The sequence below is a fragment of the Moschus berezovskii genome, chromosome 2 (assembly GCF_049115385.1).
Source record: "Moschus berezovskii isolate FMDL1 chromosome 2, NW_MosBer_1.0, whole genome shotgun sequence".
NCBI classification, from domain to species: domain Eukaryota; kingdom Metazoa; phylum Chordata; class Mammalia; order Artiodactyla; family Moschidae; genus Moschus; species Moschus berezovskii.
The window spans coordinates 111,603,323-111,628,226 of NC_142461.1; the positions used below are offsets into that span (position 1 = coordinate 111,603,323).

General features: G+C 41.8%; 1 protein-coding gene across 3 annotated transcripts in view; it reads left to right on the forward strand.

Moving 5' to 3' along the window:
- The window catches only part of NOSTRIN (nitric oxide synthase trafficking), a 76,428-nt gene that overhangs the window by 16,634 nt on the left and 34,890 nt on the right, over positions 1-24,904 (forward strand). For all 3 annotated transcript variants that reach the window (XM_055397575.2, XM_055397576.2, XM_055397577.2), the window contains exons 3-6: positions 16,061-16,144; positions 19,479-19,541; positions 19,743-19,824; positions 23,787-23,849. In XM_055397575.2, coding sequence (XP_055253550.1) covers positions 16,061-16,144; positions 19,479-19,541; positions 19,743-19,824; positions 23,787-23,849 — 292 coding nt within the window. The remainder of the gene's footprint in view (positions 1-16,060; positions 16,145-19,478; positions 19,542-19,742; positions 19,825-23,786; positions 23,850-24,904) is intronic.

The window sequence follows — 24,904 nt, forward strand, 5'->3', positions numbered from 1 at the left end:
GGAAGGATTGGGGTAGGAGAAGAAGGGGACGACAGAGAATGAGATGGCTGGATGGCATCACCGACTCGATGGACATGGGTTTGAGTGAACTCCGGGAGTTGGTGATGGACAGGGAGGCCTGGCGTGCTGAGGTTCATGGGGTCGCAAAGAGTTGGACATGACTAAGCGTCTGAACTGAACTGAACTGATTGCATATGAATCAGTGATACCTTTCCTTAGTATTAGGAAAATACCTAGAAAGCCAATACTTTTGGAATGAAGCTATAATATTACCTGGGCTTTCCGAATGACTCGACAGTAAAGAATCCACCTCTAATTCAAGAGACCGGGGTTCAGTCCCTGAGTGGGAAAGATCCCCTGGAGAAAGGAATGGCAACCCATTTCAGTATTCTTAACTGGAGAATCCCATGAACAGAGAAACCTGGTGAGCTACAGTCCATGGAATCACAGAGTTGGACATCACTGAGTGGCTGAGAACATCATATTACTTAAGAGTATAGGCAAGTAACAGGAAACCCCATCAGACAAGTAAAAGGGTACCCTTAGAATAAGTACAGCAGGCATTTCTACTGAGACACAGAAAATCATGACATAGAAATTCATGAAGACAAGTCCAGCAGCCAACATTTGAAAGATTTAGTGAGAAGGCATATGGTGCTTAAGAATACCTGCCACATAAAATGCATTCAATAAATATTTGTAGATTGAATTAATAAATAAATGAAAGCTAGTTTAAGGTTTATTTTCTTATTATTACACCTATATTGTTAAACAGGGCCTTTACTATCCTTGGATATTAACAATTGCAGACACCTTGCTTAAGAATCCATTGGAATGTGGTTCTGCTAACACATCTGTATTAGCTCCTGGCTACAAGGGACTGCATCCCAATCAAGCTTCAAGGCCAGATAATGTTCTGTTTCCAAGCTCAGCTGCCTTCTTGCATTTGTTCTAATTGGTGGTGATAGAAAAGTGTGTTGGAACTGAAGCACGTTTTGCCTGGAAATTCTGTAATTCATGGCTGTGCTTAGCTTCTTTTATCTAATTAGCTGCTTCAGTTTCCTTTTTGGTAGTAGCAACTCAGATTTAGCCAGAAACACACAGCAGCTCCTAAAATGCCTAATGCCAAAGCCATCACATTCACTTCAAAACAATCACAGATCAGATTCAAAAAGACAAAGGCACATTTCTAGAAACTGTTTGAACATTTGGTTCCCTGCCCCACATAGCTAAAGTGTAAACAGGCTTTGATGGGAAAAATCAATTATTTTTTCTCTAAGGAAGCTTAAGATCAAGTTTTCAAACAGCAAGTACCACAACTCTGGATGTAAAAAATCATTTTTAACTAAAAAGAAAAGAAGAAAACAAAGAAGGAAGTGTAGTTGGTCATTGTTTCATCTACAATGCATTGCAGAGGCTGTCAATAAAAAATAAGTGATTAAGATGAAATCTTTAATAAATCCTTACCTTTACTAGTCTACCCATACCTTGAGTGATCTTAGTTCCCACAACTTCAGCCCTTTTCTGCATATTGATAGCTCCCATATGTATATTACTAGGCAGTACATCTTAACCTGTACTTCAAGCCATATATCTAACAGTCTATTGGACATTTCCAGCTGAATGCTCCATGAAACCACAATGGAAGCTTATCCAAATAGAGTTGATCAGCTTTTCGCCAAAGCTGGTACTCACTCCTTCTGGATTTTTAACCATGATTACCAGGACCTCTGTCCCCCCAGTCAACCCCAATACGGGGGAGCCACCCATGACCCCTTCTTCTGTTCTCAGTGAAGTGATCAATGGCTGCTCAGTCATATCCGACCCTTTGCAATCCCTTGGACTGTAGCCAACCATGGAATTATCCAGGCAAGAACACTGGAGTGGGTAGACTTTCCCTTCTCCAGGGATCTTCCTGACCCAGGGATTCTGCATTTCAGGCAGATTCTTCACTGTCTGAGCCACCAGGGAAGCTCCTCTTCTGTCTCAACTCATGAATAAGTCCTTATATTTCTCTCTTCCAAACACCTTTGCTCCTCTAGCTTTGTTTTCATTTCATGGCCTCTGCTGTTGTTCTGGCAGAGCACTCTTAACCTGTCCTCTGCCTGGAATACTGCCCTGCCGCTGGGCAGTTTGTACGCTTCATGAAGGCAACTGACTGAGAGGCATTGTGAAGTAGAAATCTAATTCATTCTCAACCTTCATGTCTGGTACCTGGGCTCAGAGCTGTGTCCCTTCAGAGGATCTAATTTTTCTCACCCAAGCAAGTTGCCTTAACTAGGGAGCATCTAATACATCTTTCACTTTGTGGTCAGGACCCTGTTTAAGACCCTTCAGAGGTTTCCATGACCTTTAGTATAAAATTCAACATTTGTAGTATTTCACAGAAGGAACTTTAAAATCGGCTTAAAGATCACATCTCTAAGATCACATCTTTAGGATCACATCTCTCCATCTTACTTATGGTTGCTGCTTGTAGAACCACTTGCAATCACCCCCTCCGCGACCACTCCTACCTGCATTCATGGGTCTTGGCAGTTGTACATGCTGTATCCTCTGCCCAGGAGACACTTCGACTTTCACTGCCAGCTTCCACTCAATGCATTCTTCAGAATTCAGTCATCCCACTCTGGTTGGCCTTCTAGTCAAGACTCCACTAGTATTTATCTCTGCTATGACATTGTGCAGGAGACAGGGATCAAGACCATCACAATGGAAAAGAAATGCAAAAAAGCAAACTGGCTGTCTGGGGAGGCCTTACAAATAACTGTGAAAAGAAGAGAAGCAAAAAGCAAAGGAGAAAAGGAAAGATATAAGCAACTGAGTGCAGAGTTTCAAAGAATAGCAGGAAGAGGAAAGAAAGCTTTCCTCAGCGATCAATGCAAAGAAATAGAGGAAAACAACAGAATAGGAAAGACTAGAGATCTCTTTAAGAAAATTAGAGATACTAAGGGAACATTTCATGCAAAGATGGGCACAATAAAGGACATAAATGGTATGGACCTAACAGAAGCAGAAGATATTAAGAAGGGGTGGCAAGAATACACAGAACTGTACAAAAAATATCTTCATGACCAAGATAATCAATCATGATGGTGTGATCACCCACCTAGAGCCAGACATCTTGGAATGTGAGGTCAAGTGGGCCTTAGAAAGCATCACTACGATCAAAGCTAGTGGAGGTGATAGAATTCCAGTTGAGCTATTTCACATCCTGAAAGATGATGCTGTGAAAGTGCTGCACTCAATATGCCAGCAAATTTGGAAAACTCAGCAGTAGTCACAGGACTGGAAAAGGTCAGTTTTCATTCCATTCCCAAAGAAAGGCAATGCCAAAGAACGTTCAAACTACTGCACAATTTCACTCATCTCACACGGTAGTAAAATCATGCTCAAAATTCTCCAAGCCAGGCTTCAGCAATACGTGAACGGTGAACTTCCAGATGTTCAAGCTGGTTTTAGAAAAGGCAGAGGCACCAGAGATCAAATTGCCAACATCCGCTGGATCATCAAAAAAAGCAAGAGAGTTCCAGAAAAACATCTATTTCTGCTTCATTGACTATGCCAAAGCCTTTGACTGTGTGGATCACAATAAACTGTGGAACATTCTGAAAGAGATGGGATACCAGACCACCTGACCTGCCTCTTGAGAAACCTGTATGCAGTTCAGGAAGCAAGAGTTAGAACTGGACATGGAACAACAGACTGGTTCCAAATAGGAAAGGGAGTATGTCAAGGCTGTATACTGTCACCCTGCTTATTTAACTTATATACAGAATACATCATGAGGAACACTGGGCTGGAAGAAGCACAAGTTGGAATCAAGATTGCCGGGAGAAATATCAATAACCTCAGATATGCAGATGATACCACCCTTAGGGCAGAAAGTGAAGAAGAACTAAAGAGCCTCTATGAAAGTGAAAGAGGAGAGTGAAAAAGTTGGCTTAAAGCTCAACATTCAGAAAACTCAGATCATGGCATCTGGTCCCATTACTTCATGGAAAATAGATGGAAAAACAGTGGAAACAGTGTCAGACTTTATTTTTCTGGGCTCCAAAATCACTGCAGATGTTGATTGCAGCCATGAAATTAAAAGACGCTTACTCCTTGGAAGGAAAGTTATGACCAACCTAGATAGCATATTAAAAAGCAGAGACATTTCTTTGCCAACAAAGGTCCGTCTAGTCAAGGCTATGGTTTTTCCAGTGGTCATGTATGGATGTAAGAGCTGGACTGTGAAGAAAGCTGAGCACCGAAGAATTGATGCTTTTGAACTGTGGTGTTAGAGAAGACTCTTGAGAGTCCCTTGGACTGCAAGGAGATCCAACCAGTCCATTCTAAAGGAGATCAGTCCTGGATGTTCATTGGAAGGACGGATGCTAAAGCTGAAACTCCAATACTTTGGCCACCTCATGAGACAAGTTGACTCACTGGAAAAGACTCTGATGTTGGGAGGGATTGGGGGCGGGAGGAGAAGGGAACGACAGAGAATGAGATGGATGGATGGTTTCACCGACTCGATGGATGTGAGTTTGAGTGAATTTTGGGAGTTGATGATGGACAGGGAGGCCTGGCATGCTGCGATTCATGGGGTGGCAAAGAGTCGGACAGGACTGAGTGACTGAACTGAACTGAACTGAACTGATGGAGTACTGCCTTTTTGTTCACTTCTCTGTCTCCACTACTGGATGTTGAGCTCCTTAAGGGTCTTTGTATCCCACATGATTTGCACAGAGTAGGCATTCATTAGATGCTCGCTGAGGGAATAAGTGTATTCTCGTGAGTGATTCTGTGCCTTCAGGCACTCACAACTTTTTAGAAGTTTAAGTTAGGCTCTTTACAAGGAGTCATAAATGAGTGTGTCAAAGAAATGTACTTACATAGAGTATTTTGAACAAAAGCAAGGAGAGAATAATAAAATCATAGAAGAGATCAGGAAGTGCGTTTAGTTCAGTTCAGTTCACTCGCTCAGTCGTGTCCGACTCTTTGCGACCCCATGACTTGTAGCACGTCAGGCCTCCCTGTCCATCACCAACTCCCGGAGTTCACCCAAACTCATGTCCATCGAGTCGGTGATGCCATCCAGCCATCTCATTCTCGGTCGTCCCCTTCTCCTCCCGCCCCCAATCCCTCCCAGCTTCAGAGTCTTTTCCAGTCAACCTGTCGCATGAGGTGGCCAAAGTATTGGAGTTTCAGCTTTAGCATCAGTCCTTCCAATGAACACCCAGGATTGATCTCCTTTAGAATGGACTGGTTGGATCTCCTTGCAGTCCAAGGGACTCTCAAGAGTCTTCTCCAGCACCACAGTTAAAAGCATCAATTCTTCGGCGATCAGCTTTCTTCACAGTCCAACTCTCACATCCATACATGACCACAGGAAAAACCATAGCCTTGACTAGACGGACCTTTGTTGGCAAAGTACTGTCTCTGCTTTTTAAGATACTATCTAGGTTGGTCATAACTTTCCTTCCAAGGAGTAAGTGTCTTTTAATTTCATGGCTGCAATCAGCATCCGCAGTGATTTTGGAGCCCAAAAAAATAAAGTCTGACACTGTTTCCACTGTTTTTCCATCTATTCCCATGAAGTGATGGGGCAGTTCCCTTCACAATGTATTAGGGTTTTCTATGGTAAGGGACACCTGTGGTCATCAAGCCCAGTGGCTTTTGTACCTGGTAGCACAGGGGTCTGTGGGAAGCTCTCAGGGGTAACTTTAGCAGGTAGGAAGAAATTAATGGGCAGGACTCAGCACCCTTTTTCACTCCTGTTCCCACTTATTCAGAACATAGCATCTATATAATATGGTGGGATTCTGTATAAAATTTTGCTTTCCAGTTGAAAAGTTTAAAAAGCTGCCTTTCTTGTTCATTTCACCTGACTTCTCCCACAACAACACTCCCCCTCAACACACATAAACTCACTCAGTTCAAGAATTAACAGACACAGAGGATCTGAGGTGCTAGACCAACTTTAGCTGTGCATCCGCTGGGCCAGAAGCAAGCAGAGACTCAGTGAAACTCCTAAACTGGACACCCAAGCAGTGTGACCTCCAAATCTCATCTTCCTATTTCTCCTTTTATACACTGTTCTCAGGAACCAGAATAAAGGCAATGAGTAATGATGAAGTGGGTATTGTGGGCTAGCCAGGAAATCCCACTGCTCAAAAAAACAGCACCTGTGTAAAAATGTCTTTCACTTTTCAAATTGTTATTAACTTTTAAATACAGTCTGTTTGTATGAGCTTGCTGCTGTTTTTCAAATGGCAAACTGATAAAGCTTGTGTGGAAAATGTCAGCATACCAGGCCCCAAGAAGCTGTTGCTGATAGAAATCAGGAGGCCAGGAATGGGGTTGTGGTGTTGCAGAGTTTCAGAGGACTAAAATTTCTTCTTAATTCATAATAAAGGTGGGGTTGTCATCTGCTGTTTTCAGTCTTGAGAGAGCCTTTGTTCAATTTCAACCAATTCCTCATAGACACAGAAGCAGCTACAGTTTTCATTTTTAATCTCTTTTTATCATCTTAATTTTCTTAGAGTAGAGCACTCGAAAATTGATTACGTGGTCACTTAGAGTCTTAAAATTTAATCTGTGCCCTGTCTAAAATATTGAATCTGATACCACATATTTTCTGTCTCTCATGTTTTTTAAAATATGATTTATTTTCAAATCTAAGACAAATGTTAGTCTGACTTATTCGTTGATCTTCATTATTACTAATGAAAATGTGTTGACCTGCCTCCACATGCTGAGAGGAAATTAGAATATAACTGGATTAAAAGTCAGTGCATGCCATTTCCCTGGTCAGGGATTATTAAGACTCACTGGAATATTCTAAGATTGAGTTACCCATCCAGAAAGATATATCATCAATTTCACATGTGCCAAGACAATTGCTTGGAGAGAGAATCTCAACTCCTATTAGATACAGCAGCTGTAGGGCTAGAACATTAGCTCAATGTTCTTATAAACTAGTTTCCAATTTTTCTAATGAGGGGGAAAAGTCCATGTCTCAATGTGAGATTAACTCTGCCTCTGTTGGCTTTCTTCGCATGTGGTGTCTTCTAGGCTAGAAGCCATATTAAAGCAGATGCCTTAGAAGAAACCAGTGTGGCTGGGGGTGCACATTGCCATGTCTGCCTTGGGAAAACGTGTCCCTTTCTGGCTCTGTCCATTCATTTCTGTTTAACAGGAATTTAGAAAGGATATATATTCTGCTTCATGGGACCCTAAGAACAGATGAGCCACATGGCAGTGTTTGTTCCAATTTGCAAGCATTCTAACCTATAAAAATGACAGCTCTCTCCACACTTGCCAGTTGGAATGTGGCTTTTTAGAGTGATTTTTCTCTGGGGAGGAATTTACCCATTAACCTCTGCTAAGATAAAGCCGTTCAGGGTCAGAGGCCAGAGAGTTTTTCAGTTGTAGGCAAACTCACCAGAAAAGGAGCCTAGCGACATGTTCCCCTCCTGTATACAAGTTCATCTTCCCCACTTTCTCATTTCCTTACCTTCTGACATGTAGGGTGATCTGCTGAGGATTCTGAAATGGTCATTAATGTTAAAATGCAAGAGGAAATGACTGCAGCTTGTTTCACTTGGTTGATTTGAATGTTGGTGTTAAATATGAAATATATGTAATATTTATGTATTGTGGTGGTTTAAGTCGCTAAGTCATGTCCAGTTCTTTGGATCCCATGGACTGTAGCCTGCCAGGCTCTTCTTGTCTATGAAATGCTCCAGGCAAGAATAATGGAGTAGGTTGACATTTCCTTCCCCAGGTGATCTCCCCAACCCAGGGATCGAACCTGGGTCTCCTGCATTGCAGGCAGATTCCTTACCATCTGAGCCACCGGGGAAACTAACACATTTATGTATCAGGGCTACCAATAGAGTATTGAAGGCAGAGAGATGAAGGGTACAGTTGCGCTGCTCAGAGAGGATGTGTCCAGCTCAGTCTGGCCTCAGAGGGCTACCTTGGTGACATGTGATATCAGAACCCCTCCTTCCCTACTTTTCTTCCCTCAAGAACCCCCTTCTTATCCAGGAAAGCACCTTACAACGAACTGCACAGATGCTTTTGAAAGAAGCCCCAGGAAGCTCATTCTGTCTTCTCCTAGGCTACTGTGATCCCATTTCTAGCTGCTAAGCCTCATGAGTTGTGGTGAATCAGAACACTACAGTTAAAGGCAGAGAGAGAGGCAGTGTCAATTTTAAAAAGTGTTTGCCTCTGATTCCCCTGTAATTCTCCAGTTTCAGAGGCACGAGAGTGGAGTGCTGGGCAGGCAGGTTCTTGAGCCAGACTACCTGGGCTTGCATCCCAGCTGTCACTTCTTCATGAGTGACCTTCAGCAGGGCAAGTTACTGACTAAACTCTCTGTGCCTCAGTGTTCCCCTCCATGAAATGGGTAGAGTCAGTGTGCCTTCTTGATGGGAGTGATTGCAGGATATGAGGAAACATACCTGAAGCACTTAGAATGTTGTCTGTCATGTTGTATAATAAATGCTGGAGTCACTAGTTTCTGTGTAGATAAAACACAGGTTAAGCCTCATCAACATGTCACAAATTTGTCAGGAGAGACTGCACTGTTTGGACAAAAACTTCATGGGCAGGATTACAAGAATTTTTAAGCTGTATACCAACCTATAAAACTACAAATCCACTTCCTGTAGATTTCTAAGATAATTGTATGTAAAGAGAAGCCTTCCAAAGCACAAGATGCTGTGTGGTAGTTGGGTCTCTTTAGGCTGGTTTCCTACCGTTCATGAGAGAAAGCCAGCAGAGACACAGGGCTCAAAACGGAAGAGCCCATCAGTTTACAGTGAGCCTCTCCTTTCTTGCCACCAAAGCCCATTCCGCCCCCTCTCCCACCGACCCTGCAGATGAATCAGAAAGGGTTAAGGATGTAAAGGAACACCATGCTTCACACTCTCGACATTGTCTTTATTATTTCTGCTTAGCCTCTGAGCTATCTTTTATGACCTGCAAGAACTGTGTGAAAGTGAAACTGAATTCTGAGGAAGAGAATGCACCTGTGCCTGACAGCATTCCCTTTCCTGTGGGAACCATTCAGGATGGTTCTGGAGCTGTGGATGAGAAAATTGTGCCTTCTTTCCCCCACACCTCTCTGTCTCTGTATATTTGGGGTGTTCTGAGTGTTTAGAAATTCTTTTGGATACATACTCGTAATCATATTGTTGCAGGAAGGGGGACTCCTTCCAGGGCCCGAAACCGGGCTCTTGTCTAACACTCGGAAATGAATTGTCTGAGGAGACACATGTGCTGACAAAGCAAGAGATTTTATTGGGAAAGGGTGCCTGGCTGGAGAGCAGGAGGGTAAGGGAACCCAGGAGAACAGCTCTGACACGTGGCTTGCAGTCTCCGGTTTTATGGTGATTGGATTAGTTTCCCGGTTGTCTTTAGCCAATCATTTTGACTCAGAGTCCTTCCTGGTGGTGCACTCCTTGTTCAGCCAAGATGGATGCCAGAGAGGAGGATTCTGGGAGGTGGTCGGACATGTGGTGTCTCCTTTTGACCTTTCCTGAACTCTTCTGGTTAGTGGAGGCTTATTAGTTTCGTGTTCCTTACCAGAACCTCTTGTCATAAAACAACTCATGCAAATGGTTACTATGGTGCCTGGCCAGGGTGGGCGGTTTCAATCAGTGTGCTTCGCTAACAATATTAGAAAAATTAATATTTATTAAGAACTCCTTTGGTGCCTATCACTATCTGAGCACAACAAATGCATCATCACATTTAATGTTCTATGTGTGGCTTCCAAGCAAGAATGGAATGCTAAAAATGAAACTCCTAAAGAGCCCTCTAGTTAGGATGGGTTAGGAGAGGGTTTAATGTGTCTAACTGTTGCAAGTGCTAGAGAGTCGTATATACTGACGTCAGAGCTGAGCCCAGTTAAAACTTGTGGGACTGAATTTAAATAATTCAGGAGTTTAAAGTTTTCAAAAGTGGTGAAATGAGAACAGATTTGTAGTGGAGACTGGTTAAAAATTCTAACTGAGACCTGATAGGAAGTCCATTCATTCATTCATGAAATACATGCTGAGTGCCAGTTACATGCCAAGCACTGTTCTAAGCCTAGACATATAGCAATGAGTAATACAAAATCCTGACCCTGATAGAGCTTGCATACTAGAGATGTTCATAGTTCAGTTCAGTTCAGTCACTCAGTCGTGTCCGACTCTTTGTGACCCCATGAATCACAGCACGCCAGGCCTCCCTGTCCATCACCAACTCCCGGAGTTCACTCAAACTCATGTCCATCGAGTCAGTGATGCCATCCAGCCATCTCATTCTCTGCTGTCCCCGTCTCCTCCTACCCTCAATCTTTGCCAACATCTGGGCCTTTTCAAATGAGTCAGCTCTCTGCATCAGGTGGCCAAACTATTGGAGTTTCAGCTTCAATATCAGTCCCTCCAATGAACACCCAGGATTGATCTCCTCTAGAGTGGACTGGTTGGATCTCCTTGCAGTCCAAGTGACTCTCAAGAGTCTTCTCCAACACCATAGTTCAAAAGCATCAATTCTTCAGGGCTCAGCTTTCTTTATAGTCCAACTCTCACATCCATACATGACTACTGGAAAAACCATAGCCTTGAATAGATGGCCCTTTGTTGGCAAAGTAATGTCTCTGCTTTTTAATATGCTGTCTAAGTTTATCATAACTTTCCTTCCAAGGAGCAAGCGTCTTTTAATTTCATGGCTGCAATCACCATCTGCAGTGATTTTGGAGCCCAGAAAAATAAAGTCTGTCACTGTTTCCACTGTTTCCCTATCTATTTTCCATGAAGTGATGGGACCAGATGCCATGATCTTCATTTTCTGAATGTTGAGCTTGAAGCCAGCTTTTTCACTCTCCTCTTTCACTTTCATCAAGAGCCTCTTTAGTTCTTCTTCACTTTCTGCCATAAGGGGTGGTGTCATCTGCATATCTGAGGTTAATGATATTTCTCCCGCCAATCTTGATTCCACCTTGTGCTTCTTCCAGCCCAGTGTTTCTCATGACATACTCTGCATATAAGTTAAATAAGCAGGGTGGCAATATATAGCCTTGATGTACTCCTTTTCTTATTTGGAACCAGTCTGTTGTTCCATGTCCCATTCTAACTGTTGCTTCCTGGCCTGTATACAGGATTCTCAAGAGGCAGGTCAGGTGGTCTGGTATTCCCATCTCTTTCAGAATTTTCCACAGTTTATTGTGATCCACACAGTCAAAGGCTTTGGCATAGTCAATGAAGTAGAAATAGATGTTTTTCTGGAACTCTCTTGCTTTCTCCATGATCCAGCAGATGTTGGCAATTTGATCTCTGGTTCCTCTGCCTTTTCTAAAACTAGCTTAAACATCTGAAAGTTCACAGTTCACATTATTGCTGAAGCTTGGCTTGGAGAATTTTGGGCATTACTTTACTAGCGTGTGAGATGAGTGCAATTGTGTGGTAGTTTGAGCATTCTTTGGCATTGCCATTCTTTGGGATTGGAAGGAAAACTGATCTTTTCCAGTCCTGTGGCCACTGCTGAGTTTTCCAAATTTGCTGACATATTGAGTGAAGCACTTTCACAGCATCATCTTTCAGGATTTGAAATAGCTCAGCTGGAATTATATCACCTCCACTAGCTTTGTTCATAGTGATATTTCCTAAGGCCCACCTGAGTTCACATTCCAGGATGTCTGGCTCTAGGTGAGTGTGAGTGATCACACTTTTGTGATTATATGGGTCATGAAGATCCTTTTTGTACAGTTCTTCTATGTATTCTTGCCACCTCTTCTTAATATCTTCTGCTTCTGTTAGGTCCATACCATTTCTGTCCTTTATTGAGCCCATCTTTGATTGAAATGTTCCCTTGGTATCTCTAATTTTCTTGAAGAGATCTCTAGTCTTTCCCATTCTATTGTTTTCCTCTTTCTTTGCATTGATCGCTGAGGAAGGCTTTCTTATCTCTCCTCGCTATTCTTTGGAACTCTGCATTCAAATGCGTAAGCACACTAAAAAATTATGTGATGTAAGATAGTGATAAATGCTAGTGCATAAATAAAGCTGTGGGGGATAGTGACAAGAATGATCTTTTCAATAGGCCTCTGAGGTAGTGATGTTTGCACAAGACTGGTTGAAATTGACATGAAGGAGAATGCCATGGAGTTATATAACAGACAAACTACCTGGCAGAGGCCACAGCATGAGCAAAGACCCTGAGGCGGGATGACATCTCGCTACTGAACAAGGGTATGGTGAACAAGGGGATGATAGGAAAAGAAATCAGAAAGAGGGCCAGGGGTCAGATGGTGCAGGTCAACAGAAATCACTCCAGTCTTTGAGCCTCTATTTGGGTGATGGCCACATCTTAATGATCATAAAACCCTTAAGGTAAGTCTGATAACTTCCTTTTAAAGTTTCCTAAAGCCACTTTACTGAGTGATAGCCTCTCCTGGGATTCTAAAACATCCAAGTTTATTGAGGGTGGTGGTCACTTTGAGCTTGCTGCCAATCAGGACTCCCTCTCTCCATCAGTCAGAATAAACTGATTAAATAAAACGTCCCTCTGATATTTTATATATATATATATCTTTATTAATTGTTGGAATAAAAATTAACAAGTAATAAAACATAATTCTGCTGAGAAAAAAAAAAGAACTTATTCTGAGAGCAGAGAAATCTTTTTAAAAACACTATGAGATATTTCTTTATCATCTTCATTATTTAAAAATATTTGCCTTAACCTTTTCTTACTCTTGAACAAGGCCTGCTGCCAAATGGGTGTTTTCTGCACCTGGGCCTTAACATATATCCTGCAACAGTCTTCTTTCTTTTAAAAAGTGGTAAAAATAACTTGGAACACAGCTGTACTAATGAAGAAAAATGAATAGAAATTTAGCAACAGGTTCATAGCCCATGATGTCTGGATTTCACTTAGAAAAGAGAACTATCTTCCTTTCCTTGGTCCATAACACTGAGTCTAATTTGTGTGAGAACATCCAAGCATTAAGTTAAATACTGGAGAGTCCTGAGATTGTTTCCCAAATGAAATGAAGTCATAAATAATTTTTAAAGATGTTTTATAATAAAAATAGAATTGAAAGACTGAAAAGTACGTAACAAAGACTCTTTGGTCTATATTAAGATGAAAAACATAGTAAAAATTCAACTTAATTTCTTACATTTTTATTATTTTCATTGAAAAGTGAGGAGATGAATAAAAATGTGTCTTCATTTTAGTTATAGATGGGCCTAGAATGGGACATGGAAAAATCAGTTTAAGATGAGAGTGATTCAGTCTATCCCAAACAACTGAGATTTCTTCTGAGGGACATGCTCAGATTCCCTAATGGGTCTTGTCTTGCATACAAACTCATGAGAATTCATCTTCTAAATCCCATGTTGGCCCATTAGGAAGCATGCTGTTGTTTAGTGGCTAAGTCATGTCCAACTCTTTTGGGACACCATGGACTCTAGCCTGCCAGGCTTCTATGTCCATGGAATTTTCCAGGCAAGTATACTGGAGTGGATTGCCATTTCCTCTTCCAGGTGATCTTCCCCACCCAGGGATCGAACCCAAGTCTCCTCCATCGGCAGGTGGATGCTTTATTACTGAGCCACCAGGGAAGCCCCAGTTAGAAAATTCAGTTCAGTTCAGTTCAGTCGCTCAGTCGTGTCCGACTCTTTGCGACCCCATGAATCACAGCACGCCAGGCCTCCCTGTCCATCACCAACTCCCGGAGTTCACTCAAATTCATATCCATCAAGTCAGTTATGCCATCCAGACATTTCATTCTCTGTCGTCCCCTTCTCCTCCTGTCCCCAATCCCTCCCAGCATCAGTCTTTTCCAGAGAGTCAACTCGTCGCATGAGGTGGCCAAAGTATTGCAGTTTCAGCTTTAGCATCAGGCCTTCCAATGAACACCCAGGATTGATCTCCTTTAAAATGGACTGGTTGGATCTCCTTGCAGTCCAAGGGACTCTCAAGAGTCTTCTCCAACACCACAGTTCAAAAGCATCAATTCTTCGGCGATCAGCTTTCTTCACAGTCCAACTCTCACATCCATACATGACCACGGGAAAAACCATAGCCTTGACTAGACAGACCTTTGTTGGCAAAGTACTGTCTCTGCTTTTTAAAATACTATCTAGATTGGTCATAACTTTCCTTCCACTTATGGTAGCTTAAACTACAGAAACATTATTGTGTCACAGTCCTGGAGGCCGGAAGTCTGAGATCAATGTGTTAGCCAGGTTGGTTCCTTCCAGGGACTGTGAGGGAGGATCTATTCCATGCCTCTCTCCTAGCTTCTGGTGGTCTGCTGACGTTCAACCTTCAGGATCCTTAGCTTGCAGTTCATCATCCCGATGTCTGTCTCTTCATCTTTACAGAGCATTCTCCGTGTGTGTGTGTGTGTGTGTGTGTGTGTGTGACTATGCCCAAATTTTCTCCTTTCTTTAGGACACATTCATATTGAGTTCTAGCTCATCCCAGTGACTACATCTGAATTTGATCATTTGCAAAGACTCAATTTTCAAATAAGGTCCCATTCACAGACAAAAAGTTAGGACTTAAGCATGCGAGGGTAACAGGCAGGAAGGCCAGGAGTCTCCAAAAGGAGGAAATAGGCTGCAAGTGTCAGACATTTTTTTCTCTCTCTTAATGGCAGGAGGAAACAAACTAGTGTTTCCTTTTTTCCCCCTTCTCTATACAAATTTAAAAAGAGGTTTCTCTTAAAATTCTGTGTTGCCATTAGGATCCACCTGAACTTAACTTTTCTCAGACCTTGAGCTAACCAATGCATTTTTCTTATGGAAATATTTGTCTTAAGGTTTGTTAATGCACTATGCATTTACCCCAGACTCAGTCTTCAAGTCAGTTCCACCTAAAGGCTCAGACAAACCAGTATGTTGTACTCATACACTGTTCTAATCTGGGTTAATGAAACTATATAGTTGTATGGAAATCTGCCCTTCTTCAAGATTCATGTCAATGGTTCTATGGCCTGGGATGACTCATTTGGTGCCATGGTTATCTCAAAATGCATCTTGTGGGTGAGGGGCCTGGTACCATTCTCTGAGTTTTGAGACATTTCCTTTCTTTAAAAATTAGCGGACTGCTAGTAGCTATATAACATCCAGCTAAAGACTAGCAGGGGGGCACTCTTTCTGCTCCCTTCTGATGTCTATGTCAGAAGCTTTCTCTATGTCTTTTATACTTTAATAAAACTTCATTACACAAAAGCTCCGAGTGATCAAGCCTTGTCTCTGGCCCCAGATTGAATTCTTCTCTGGAGGCCAAGAATCCCGGCATCTTTCATAGTTTTGTTGCAGGAAGGGGAACCCCTTCCAGGGCCCAAAACTGGGCTCTTGTCTAACACTTGGAAATGAATTGTCCAAGGAGACACATGTGCTAACAAAGCAAAAGATTTTATTGGGAAAGGTCACCCGGGTGGAGAGCAGTAGGGTAAGGGAACCCAGGAGAATAGTTCTGCCACATGCTTGCAGTCTCAGGTTTTATGGTGATGGGATTAGTTTCCGGGTTGTCCTTAGCCAGTCATTCTGACTCAGAGTTCTTCCTGGTGGTGCATGCCTTGTTCAGCCAAGATGGATGCCAGAGAGAAGGATTGTGGGAGGTGGTCAGACATGTGGTGTCTCCTTTTTTCCTTTCCTGAACTCTTCCGGTTGGTGGTAGCTTATTAGTTCCATTTTCCTTAGCAGGACCTCCTGTCATAAAACAACTCATGCAAATGGTTACTATGGTGCCTGGCCAGGGTGGGCGGTTTCAATCAGTGTGCTTCCCCTAATAGTTTAGCAACAGCCTTTCAGGAACACAATCCAACCCATAATGCTACTGTACAGGAAGGTTAAATTAAAACTTCTCTCCCTTTTTAGGACTCTCCTGGATATCCTTAAGGATTACACCTAGGACAGGAGAATCCTTCTAGTAGACAAACCATCTCTTTGTGCGTTACATTATCAGCCTGAGTCCTCCTTCAAATCTTTGTGTGTGTATGTGTGTTTTTCTTGATTTCAAGTCATTGTATCCTACCCAACAACTCTCCCTTTGCTAACAGGGCAAATCTGGAGATTAATTATGCCAAAGGACTTCAGAAACTGGCAACCAAGCTAAGCAAAACATTACAGAGCACAAAGAAAAAGTAAGTACATGGAAGAGGTAAGGCAAAAATCACTCTTAAAAATAATTTTTAAAAAGTGACATTATTGTAGCTGCATGTTCCGGGAAACAAATTCACTCATAAGGATAGTGCAGATAGTGGAGTGCAGTTTATTACACCGGCGGGCCCAAGGCAGTCTCCTCTTAGCCAAGGACCCTGACCAGTTTTTGTGAAAACCTTATATACCCTAAGTGTACGAACTCAAACCCACCTCTCCAAATCTCTGAAACTAGTCTGAACAAAGGAAGAGAAAGATGCAATCAAAGTTAACCCGTGATTCATATGCCTTAAGCCTAGGTAGTTAACAGTGGACAGTTATCAATAGGCCTGTGGTCATACCCCAATAAGCATAATAGAATTTATGATTCTATTTGGTTACACAGATAATTAGGGTATTCTTTTAGGTGAGGGAGAGTCTACCTACGAGCCCTGGGGCTCTTCCATGGGGTGGGGGGAGTCTAGTTTTCTAGTTGGTATGTCCTTTCCGTAGATACTGGGCGTATAGATCAAAGTCCACAGTCTGGCCCAAGATGGAGTCCTGCTTTCAAGATGGAGCCTGTTCTGTCTGTTTCCTCCTTCAAAATATGTTCAGTACCAGCTTCCTTTTATAAAGGTGGCAGGTCTAGAGCATCAAGCCTGGTTTCCAGTTCTTGGGCACTTACTGTGTGCCAGACGCTGCGTTAAATGCTTTTCTAGATTCACTACATTTAATCCTCATGACAATCTCTGAGAAGTCTTTTTATGATCCCTATTTACACACAAGGAGTTAAATCTTGGAGAGTTTAAGAAACTTGTTTTGTGACACAGATAATGAATTTCAGAATTGAATTCATCCAGTGTCGTTGTGAGGCCTAAGATCATATTCAGAAAAGGCCTTGGTGATGATACTAACTTGGGAAGCAGAGTTGTTAAGTTGGAAGGTCTTGAAGTCCTGAAGTATGTATCCCACTTTATCTCAATTTTATGACTTTCAACAAATAACCTGGCCTCCCTTGATTTCCTCTTCTATTATATGGAGTAACAAGGCATGCTCCTTTGTGTGTGGGGAGAGGGTGAGTACTGGGGTGCATATTAAATGAGATAATATATGTAAAGACATTAACACATCAGGTGCTGAATAAAATGTTGGTTCACAAGTTTTTTTTCAATTCAGTTGAAAATGAAGTCAGTTACTTCTCTTGGGGAAGAGAGGAAAGATATTGGTATTCTAATAAAATGGTCCATTAGTGATAATTTGTTACAAAGATTTGACTATTGTTTGCAGATATCACCCAATGGCAGTGTCATTGCAAAGACCCCTTCTGATGGTAAAAGAAAGAGGGAAAGAAAAAATAGAAGCCTTGTGGAGCATTCCTACTCCTTCTTAGGCATCATCCTATATCAGCAAATAGTGGCTCTGAAATCGCTCTGACTTTGAGCTTGATTTTTAGGATAGTATTTTAGTAGCCTCGGACTTTTCTGGTGGCTCAGATGGTAAAGAATCTGCCTGTAATGCAGGAGACCTGGGTTCAATCCCTAGGTCAGGAAGATTCCCTGGAGTTGAGAATGGCAACCCATTCCAGTTTTCTTGCCTGGAGAAGTCCATGGACAGAGGAGCCTGGTGGGTCGCAGTCCATGGAGTTGTGAAGAGTTGGACATGACTGAGTGACTAACAGGTTCAGCCTGCAAAGGAACTAGTAGAGCACACTGGTTGAATATAAATAGACTTTTTCAGACTGCCCAGGTTTTAATTCTGGCTCTATCACTTACCAACTGGGTGAATTAGGAATCTTGTGCTCAGCCCCTAAGTTGTGTCTGACTCTTTGCAACCCTATGGACTGTAGCCTGCCAGGCTCCTCTGTCCATGAGATTTCCCAGGCAAGAATACTGGAGTGGGTTGCCATTTCTCCTCCAGGGATCTTCCCCACCAAGAGATTGAACCTGAGTCTCTTGCATTGGCAGGTGGATTCTTTACCACTGTGCCACCTGGAAAGTCCATATCTTCCCTCTCAGTGTGTAGTGTATTTAAGATGGAAATAAAACCTACCTCAGATAATTTCTGTGAGGTACTTGTATAATAACCCAAATTATTTCTATTCTCAAAGACCAATTAAGTGAGGGTCAGAGAAACTGAGTGATTCTTCCAAGGTCAAGCAGGACACAAAGAGGAGCTTGTAGATTCAGACACAGACCCTCTGAGGTCAATGCCTTCATGTTCCGGCTCTGCTGCCCTGCTTCTCCTAGGGGCAAAAGTCAGATTCTCTTCCTAAAAGTGTACTTGGATTTCTTGCAAAAAAAAATCTCTACTGAGATTTAATTTACATGCAATATAATAAGCCCACATTTTAAGTATATATTTTGATTGATTTTGTTATAAGTATACACCATGCAGCCTCCACCAAAATCAAAATATACTTATTTTCATCACACCAAAAGATGCCTTGTACCTGTTTACAGTCCTTTCCCCAACACAGTCCCAAGGTAACACTGATCTGCTTTTTTTCAATCTAGATTATTTTGTCTTTTCTGGACTTTCCTATAATTGAAAGCATACAGTAGGTCCTCTCTTATGCCTGGCTTTGGACGCATAGAAAATCTGACATCCTTTGATCTAGCTCTCCCATTCTGTGGCTTCCAGGTGCAGCCCAAGTCATTTGGAGGTAAAATCTCTGTGCCATCTTGCTCTCAGTAGGGGCACCAATCTGTCATCTCCTTTCCATCAAAGTATACACTGGCTCTATCCCTTCGGTTTATCGATACAATGGGCTTGCTATTTGACGGCCAGCTATATGTAGGAGAAAAATAGCATCATATTTCTTGATTCTCTGTGCTGCTTGGGTCAGGGCAGAGCAACCTTTTTGTTAAATTGAGATACTGTTCACAAGACTGTGGCGTATCTGAGCTGTGTTCCTAAAGGCCAGCAGGGAAACTGAGCTATACCCCAACTGCAAGAGGAGCACACTTAACTTCTCTGAGCCTCTGGTTGTTCATCTGTAAAATGAAGAGCCTGAAAAGATTGTCTTTAAGGGTCTTCTACCTCTGGCATGCTCTCTCCCACCTGTTCTAAATGTCTTCTCATCCCTGCGTACTTTATTTCCCTGATACTCTACAGACATGAAATGGAAATCGGAATGAAAATGACTGGGGAAAAAAGCAGATCATGTGATGAGTACAGTGCAAATAAATATGTTGGCAGGCTTTAATCCTATGGAGAAATTGAAACAGGATTAGGGATATGAGTGCAATTGCCAAATGCAGAAATCAGATGGGATGCTTTATTTCTGGGACTCCTGGGAAAATGACACCCACACTTGTCCTCCCTTGTTTTTCCCTCCAGCTGTCTTGTCAGTGCCTGGGCCTGGGTCTCGGAGGGCATGAAGTCTGCAGGGGACCTCCATCAGTGAGTACTCATAGCCCAACCTTGCTCCAACCCCAAAGGGAGTCATAAATATTTAAAGTGGGTGTACTACAAATACTTCCCTGCAAACTTGCACTAAGCAGATATGCTGTAACACACTATTTTATTTCCCCAGAAAATAATTTGGAAGGTAGATATAAATCCTAATACTAGGCTTGTGTGCCTTTTATGTTCTATTTCCAGAAAACTTGGCAAAGCAATTGAGTTGGAAGCAATAAAACCAGCTCATCAAGTCCTGAGTGCACAGGAGAAAAAGAGGAAATCAGTGAGTCAAATATTTCTTTTCCTCGCTGTTAAAGCAAGATTTCTGTCTTTGGCTCAAGAGCTAGGTAATCGAAAAGTGATACTAAGTCTTAGGAATTTTATCACAAAAATAAACACAAATTCAAAGATTTATGTATGAGGATGTTTGTTAAAGCCTTGTTTATAGTAGTGAACAAATGGAAACATTTTCATCTTCCAAAAAGAAATTAGGATAAATTCATGCAATGAAATACTATGTAACCATTAAAAACCTTATAGAAGAATTTAATGGTATGGGCATGTAGTGCTAAATTAAAAAACAAAGTGAGCAAATCTAACAATATAACTTCAATTTTGTAAAATAAATGTGTGTATATATGCATAGAAAAACACCTAGATGCACCTTCCCAGAATGTTAATAAGAATTATCTCCAGATAGTGGAATTAGAGGCTATTTTTATTTAATTTTTTGGTATGTTTTGTATTTACATTGCTTTTCAATAAATATTCCTTTTGTTAATAGAATTATAAACACGATTTGAAGAGGAGATGCTTTTTTATACTTTCCAGCTTGGGATTAGGTTAAAGCAATAGGTATAATTCTCAAATAGCCTTAAAATTGAAGAAAAATAAACAATACTTTCAGGGCACCTGGTCATCTGTATGGCCTATGTACTTTTCCTTCCAAAAGAGTTTCATTTGCACTCCTTTTCCTTTTATTTGGACATCATATAGTCAGTAAGTACTTCAAAATGTATTTTCAGGCAACATAAAGGGGTATTTAATAAATACTGCTTAGCTCTGATAGGGATGGAATCATGCTCATTGTCTGCGTCACTCTCTGGTAAGGTGAGACGTTCAGAGCAGTAATAACAGGTCTTTGCAAAGGGTAGGGTCAGCAGCTAAGCAGAGTTTTGAGTGACCACAGCCAGAGAAAGCCAGTCTTAAATGTGGTATGTCCATAGGATGAGGGGATTTATGAAAGCCCTGATGGAAGAGAAATGATACTGAAAAAATCTTGTTTGAACTTGTGAAACTAAGTCAGGAAATGGAATCAATGTTGAGTGAACATCCATGTATTTTCACTAGAATGGATGCCCTCCTCAGGGCTAGGATGACGGGGAAGTTTACAGTAATTACCAGAAAGTAATATAATCTTCTGCCTTTGCAAATCATCATAATAGAAATCAAAAACTAGTCTATATTTCATTAATGACAAAATATTTTCATACCACATAATAATATGATAAGCACAAGCATTTCCTTAGTATTTACTGAATTAGGCACAGTGCTATGATCCTTATCCCATTGCTTTAGATAATTAATATCATGGTCCCCACACTGCTGGTTCAGTTCATAATTGTTTCATATTTGCCCATAACGTGATCACTGACCTAGAGCCAGACATCTTGGAATGTGAAGTCAAGTGGGCCTTAGAAAGCATCACTACGAACAAAGCTAGTGGAGGTGATGGAATTCCAGTTGAGCTACTTCAAATCTTGAAAGATGATGCTGTGAAAGTGCTGCACTCAATATGCCAGCAAATTTGGAAAACTCAGCAGTGGCCACAGGACTGGAAAAGGTCAGTCTTCATTCCAATCCCAAAGAAAGGCAATGCCAAAGAATGCTCAAACTACTGCACAATTGCACTCATCTCACACGCCAGTAAAGTCATGCTCAAAATTCTCCAAGCCAGGCTTCAGCAATATGTGAACCTTGAACTCCCAGATGTTCAAGCAGGTTTTAGAAAAGGCAGAGGCACCAGTGATCAAATTGCCAACATCCGCTGGATCATGGAGAAAGCAAGAGAGTTCCAGAAAAACATCTATTTCTGCTTCATTGACTATACCAATGCCTTTGACTGTGTGGATCACAATAAACTGTGGAACATTCTGAAAGAGATGGGAATACCAGACCACCTGACCTGCCTCTTGAGAAACCTGTATGCAGGTCAGGAAGCAACAGTCAGAACTGTACATGGAACAACAGACTGGTTCCAAATAGGAAAAGGAGTACGTCAAGGCTGTATATTGTCACCTTGCTTATTTAACTTATATGCAGAGTACATCATGAGGAACGCTGGGCTGGAAGAAGCACAAGCTGGAATCAAGATTGCTGGGAGAAATATCAATAACCTCAGATATGCAGATGACACCACCCTTATGGCAGAAAGTGAAGAGGAACTCAAAAGCCTCTTGATGAAAGTGAAAGAGGAGAGTGAAAAGGTTGGCTTGAAGCTCAACATTCAGAAAACAAAGATCATGGCATCTGGTCCCATCACTTCATGGGAAATAGATGGAAAAACAGTGGAAACAGTGTCAGACTTTATTTTGGGGGGCTCCAAAATCACTGCAGATGCTGATTGCAGCCATGAAATTAAAAAACGCTTACTCCTTGGAAGGAAAGTTATGACCAACCTAGACAGTATATTAAAAAGCAGAGACATTACTTTGCCAACAAAGGTCTGTCTAGTCAAGGCTATGGTTTTTCCCGTGGTCATGTATGGATGTGAGAGTTGGACTGTGAAGAAAGCTGATCGCCGAAGAATTGATGCTTTTGAATTGTGGTGCTGGAGAAGACTCTTGAGAGTCCCTTATACTGCAAGGAGATCCAACCAGTCCATTCTAAAGGAGATCAATCCTGGGTGTTCATTGGAAGGACTGATGCTAAAGCTGAAGCTGCAATACTTTGGCCACCTCATGCGACGAGTTGACTCACTGGAAAAGACTCTGATGCTGGGAGGGATTGGGGGCAGGAGGAGAAGGGAACGACAGAGAATGAGATGGCTGGATGGCATCACTGACTCTGTGGACATGAGTTTGAGTGAAATGCGGGAGTTGGTGATGGACAGGGAGGCCTGGCGTGCTGTGATTCATGGGGTCGCAGAGAGTTGGACACAACTGAGCGACTGAACTGAACTGAACTGAACTGATTGCACCCCTGGGCTTCCCTGGTGGCTTAGCGGTAAAGAATTCACCTGCCAATTCAAGAGGCGTAGGTTCAGTCCCTGGGTTGAGAAGATCCCCTGGAGAAGGAAATGGCACCCCATTGCAGTATCCTTGCCTGGGAAATCCTATGGACCTCTAGAGGAGCCTGGTGGGCTACAGTTCATGGGGTTGCAAAGAGTCGGACATGACTGAGTGACTAAACAACATTGCACCCCTATCACCCTATCACATTTTCTCACGAAAGATTTGAATTTTTAAAGTGAACTTGGTCTGCATTTCAGCCACAGAAAGTCAAAAGTGGTACAATGCATAGAATTATTTTAATCATATTTGTTACAATAAAACCCATAATCCAAGTTTAATGAACAGATGAAAAATAATACAAGTACAGTGTTGCTAGATCTCAAGGTGGTTGAGTGATGGCTGGTCTGAGGCTTTAGAGTAAAGGGCTATGGTTTGGGTAAAAGGTTTTGCCCTCACTTAAGCCTGATCTCCTTAGGAGGTTGCCTAGGTCCGTTTTCATCAGCTTTATTACTGTTCCACTGGCTATTTTAAAGTAGGAGAAAACGTTAATTATGATGAGTGATTCAGTCTCTGAAATTGAAGCAGTACTCACTTCAGAAATTATCAGACACTTAGTTAAGTTGCCACTGAAGGACTTTTACCATTTCTCAGGGTGTTAAAGTGTGGGCTGCACAGAATGAAGCAGGAAAGGAAGTAATAGGAAGAGACATGATACCAAGTTACGCAAGTCCCTCCTCCGCGCCACACGGCTTGTACCCACTTGTGTTTTCTTAATACAGCTATATATTAGAAATGATTATCTTACCAACCAAATGCATTCACACCAAATCCTGTGACAAGATTCTTGACCTGAGGAAAAGAGAACTGGCTATTTTCTCAGGAAATATGTCCACTGTAAGGTTTTTAAATTTCCATTGTTCATGATACTAATTGTACTATAATTAATAAGCCAGCACCATGACTCAACAAGAAGACAGCAAAAAACTTTTTTTCCTTTTTTCCCTCTTGATAGCTTGATAATGAAGTTGAGAAGACAGCAAACCTTGTCATTAGCAACTGGAATCAACAAATTAAGGCAAGTATACACAAATGTTATTTGTGTAAATTCAGTATTTAGGATTGAAGCTTTTGGCATTTGCACAAATGTGATTTTTTTTTTTTTTAGTGAAAGTGCTCATTTGTGCCAGACTCTTTGCAACCTCATGGGCTGTAGCCTTCCAGGCTCCTCTATCCATGGAATTCGCCAAGCAAAACTACTGGAGTGGGTTGCCACTCCCTTCTCCAGGGGATCTTCCCATCCCAGATGTTGAACCTGGGTCTCCAGCATTGCAGGAAGATTCTCCATCTGAGTCACAAGGGAAGCCCCATGTATTTTAGTGTCAGTATTTGTAAGTGCTAACTGAAGATAAGAATGTTTCCTCATCTGAGTTATTATATAGATATGTCCATGGAAATCCCATGGAAAGAGGAGCCTGGAGGGGTACAGTCTATGGGGTCGCGAGAGATTAACACAACTTAATGACTAAACAACAACAACAACAAATCTTTCAACTAAATCTATAGAGGAGCAAAACTCCAAATATGGCTTTCATTTATAGCTAATAAGTAGCTTTTATTGTATGTCAGGTGCTATTTATATTTATGTATTGAATCATCACAAAAACCAACCAATGTGGAATATGACTATGTGTTGTCCCATTTTATAGATGGGTGGGGAAGTATAGACACAGAGGTTAATAACCTTCTAAGGTTACAAAGCTGGTTAATGGTTGAACCAAGTAGCCTGGGCTCCAGGTTACTGAGCTTAACCATTACGTACACTGACTGCCTCTCTGTATGTTTGTAACTTAGGGCATGGTATGAATACTGAGTTTCGGTCTTGTCTTTTACAGAAGGTCATTCGTGATCTCTGTTTCTCCAGTGAGAGCAGCACGGTTGAGGGAGGGTGAAGGCGTGTAAAGGGGAACGCCTGTATTGGTTCATGCGTGTGTGCCACCCACTTCTTGCGCAGCACACCGCGCTAAGACACGGTTCTTGTTTCATGCAACTTAAAGTTCAGCTGGCTAGATATTAATAACATGTGTGCAGGAAACAGTGAGTGACTTCTAAGGAGAGCAGTTATGATCTGAT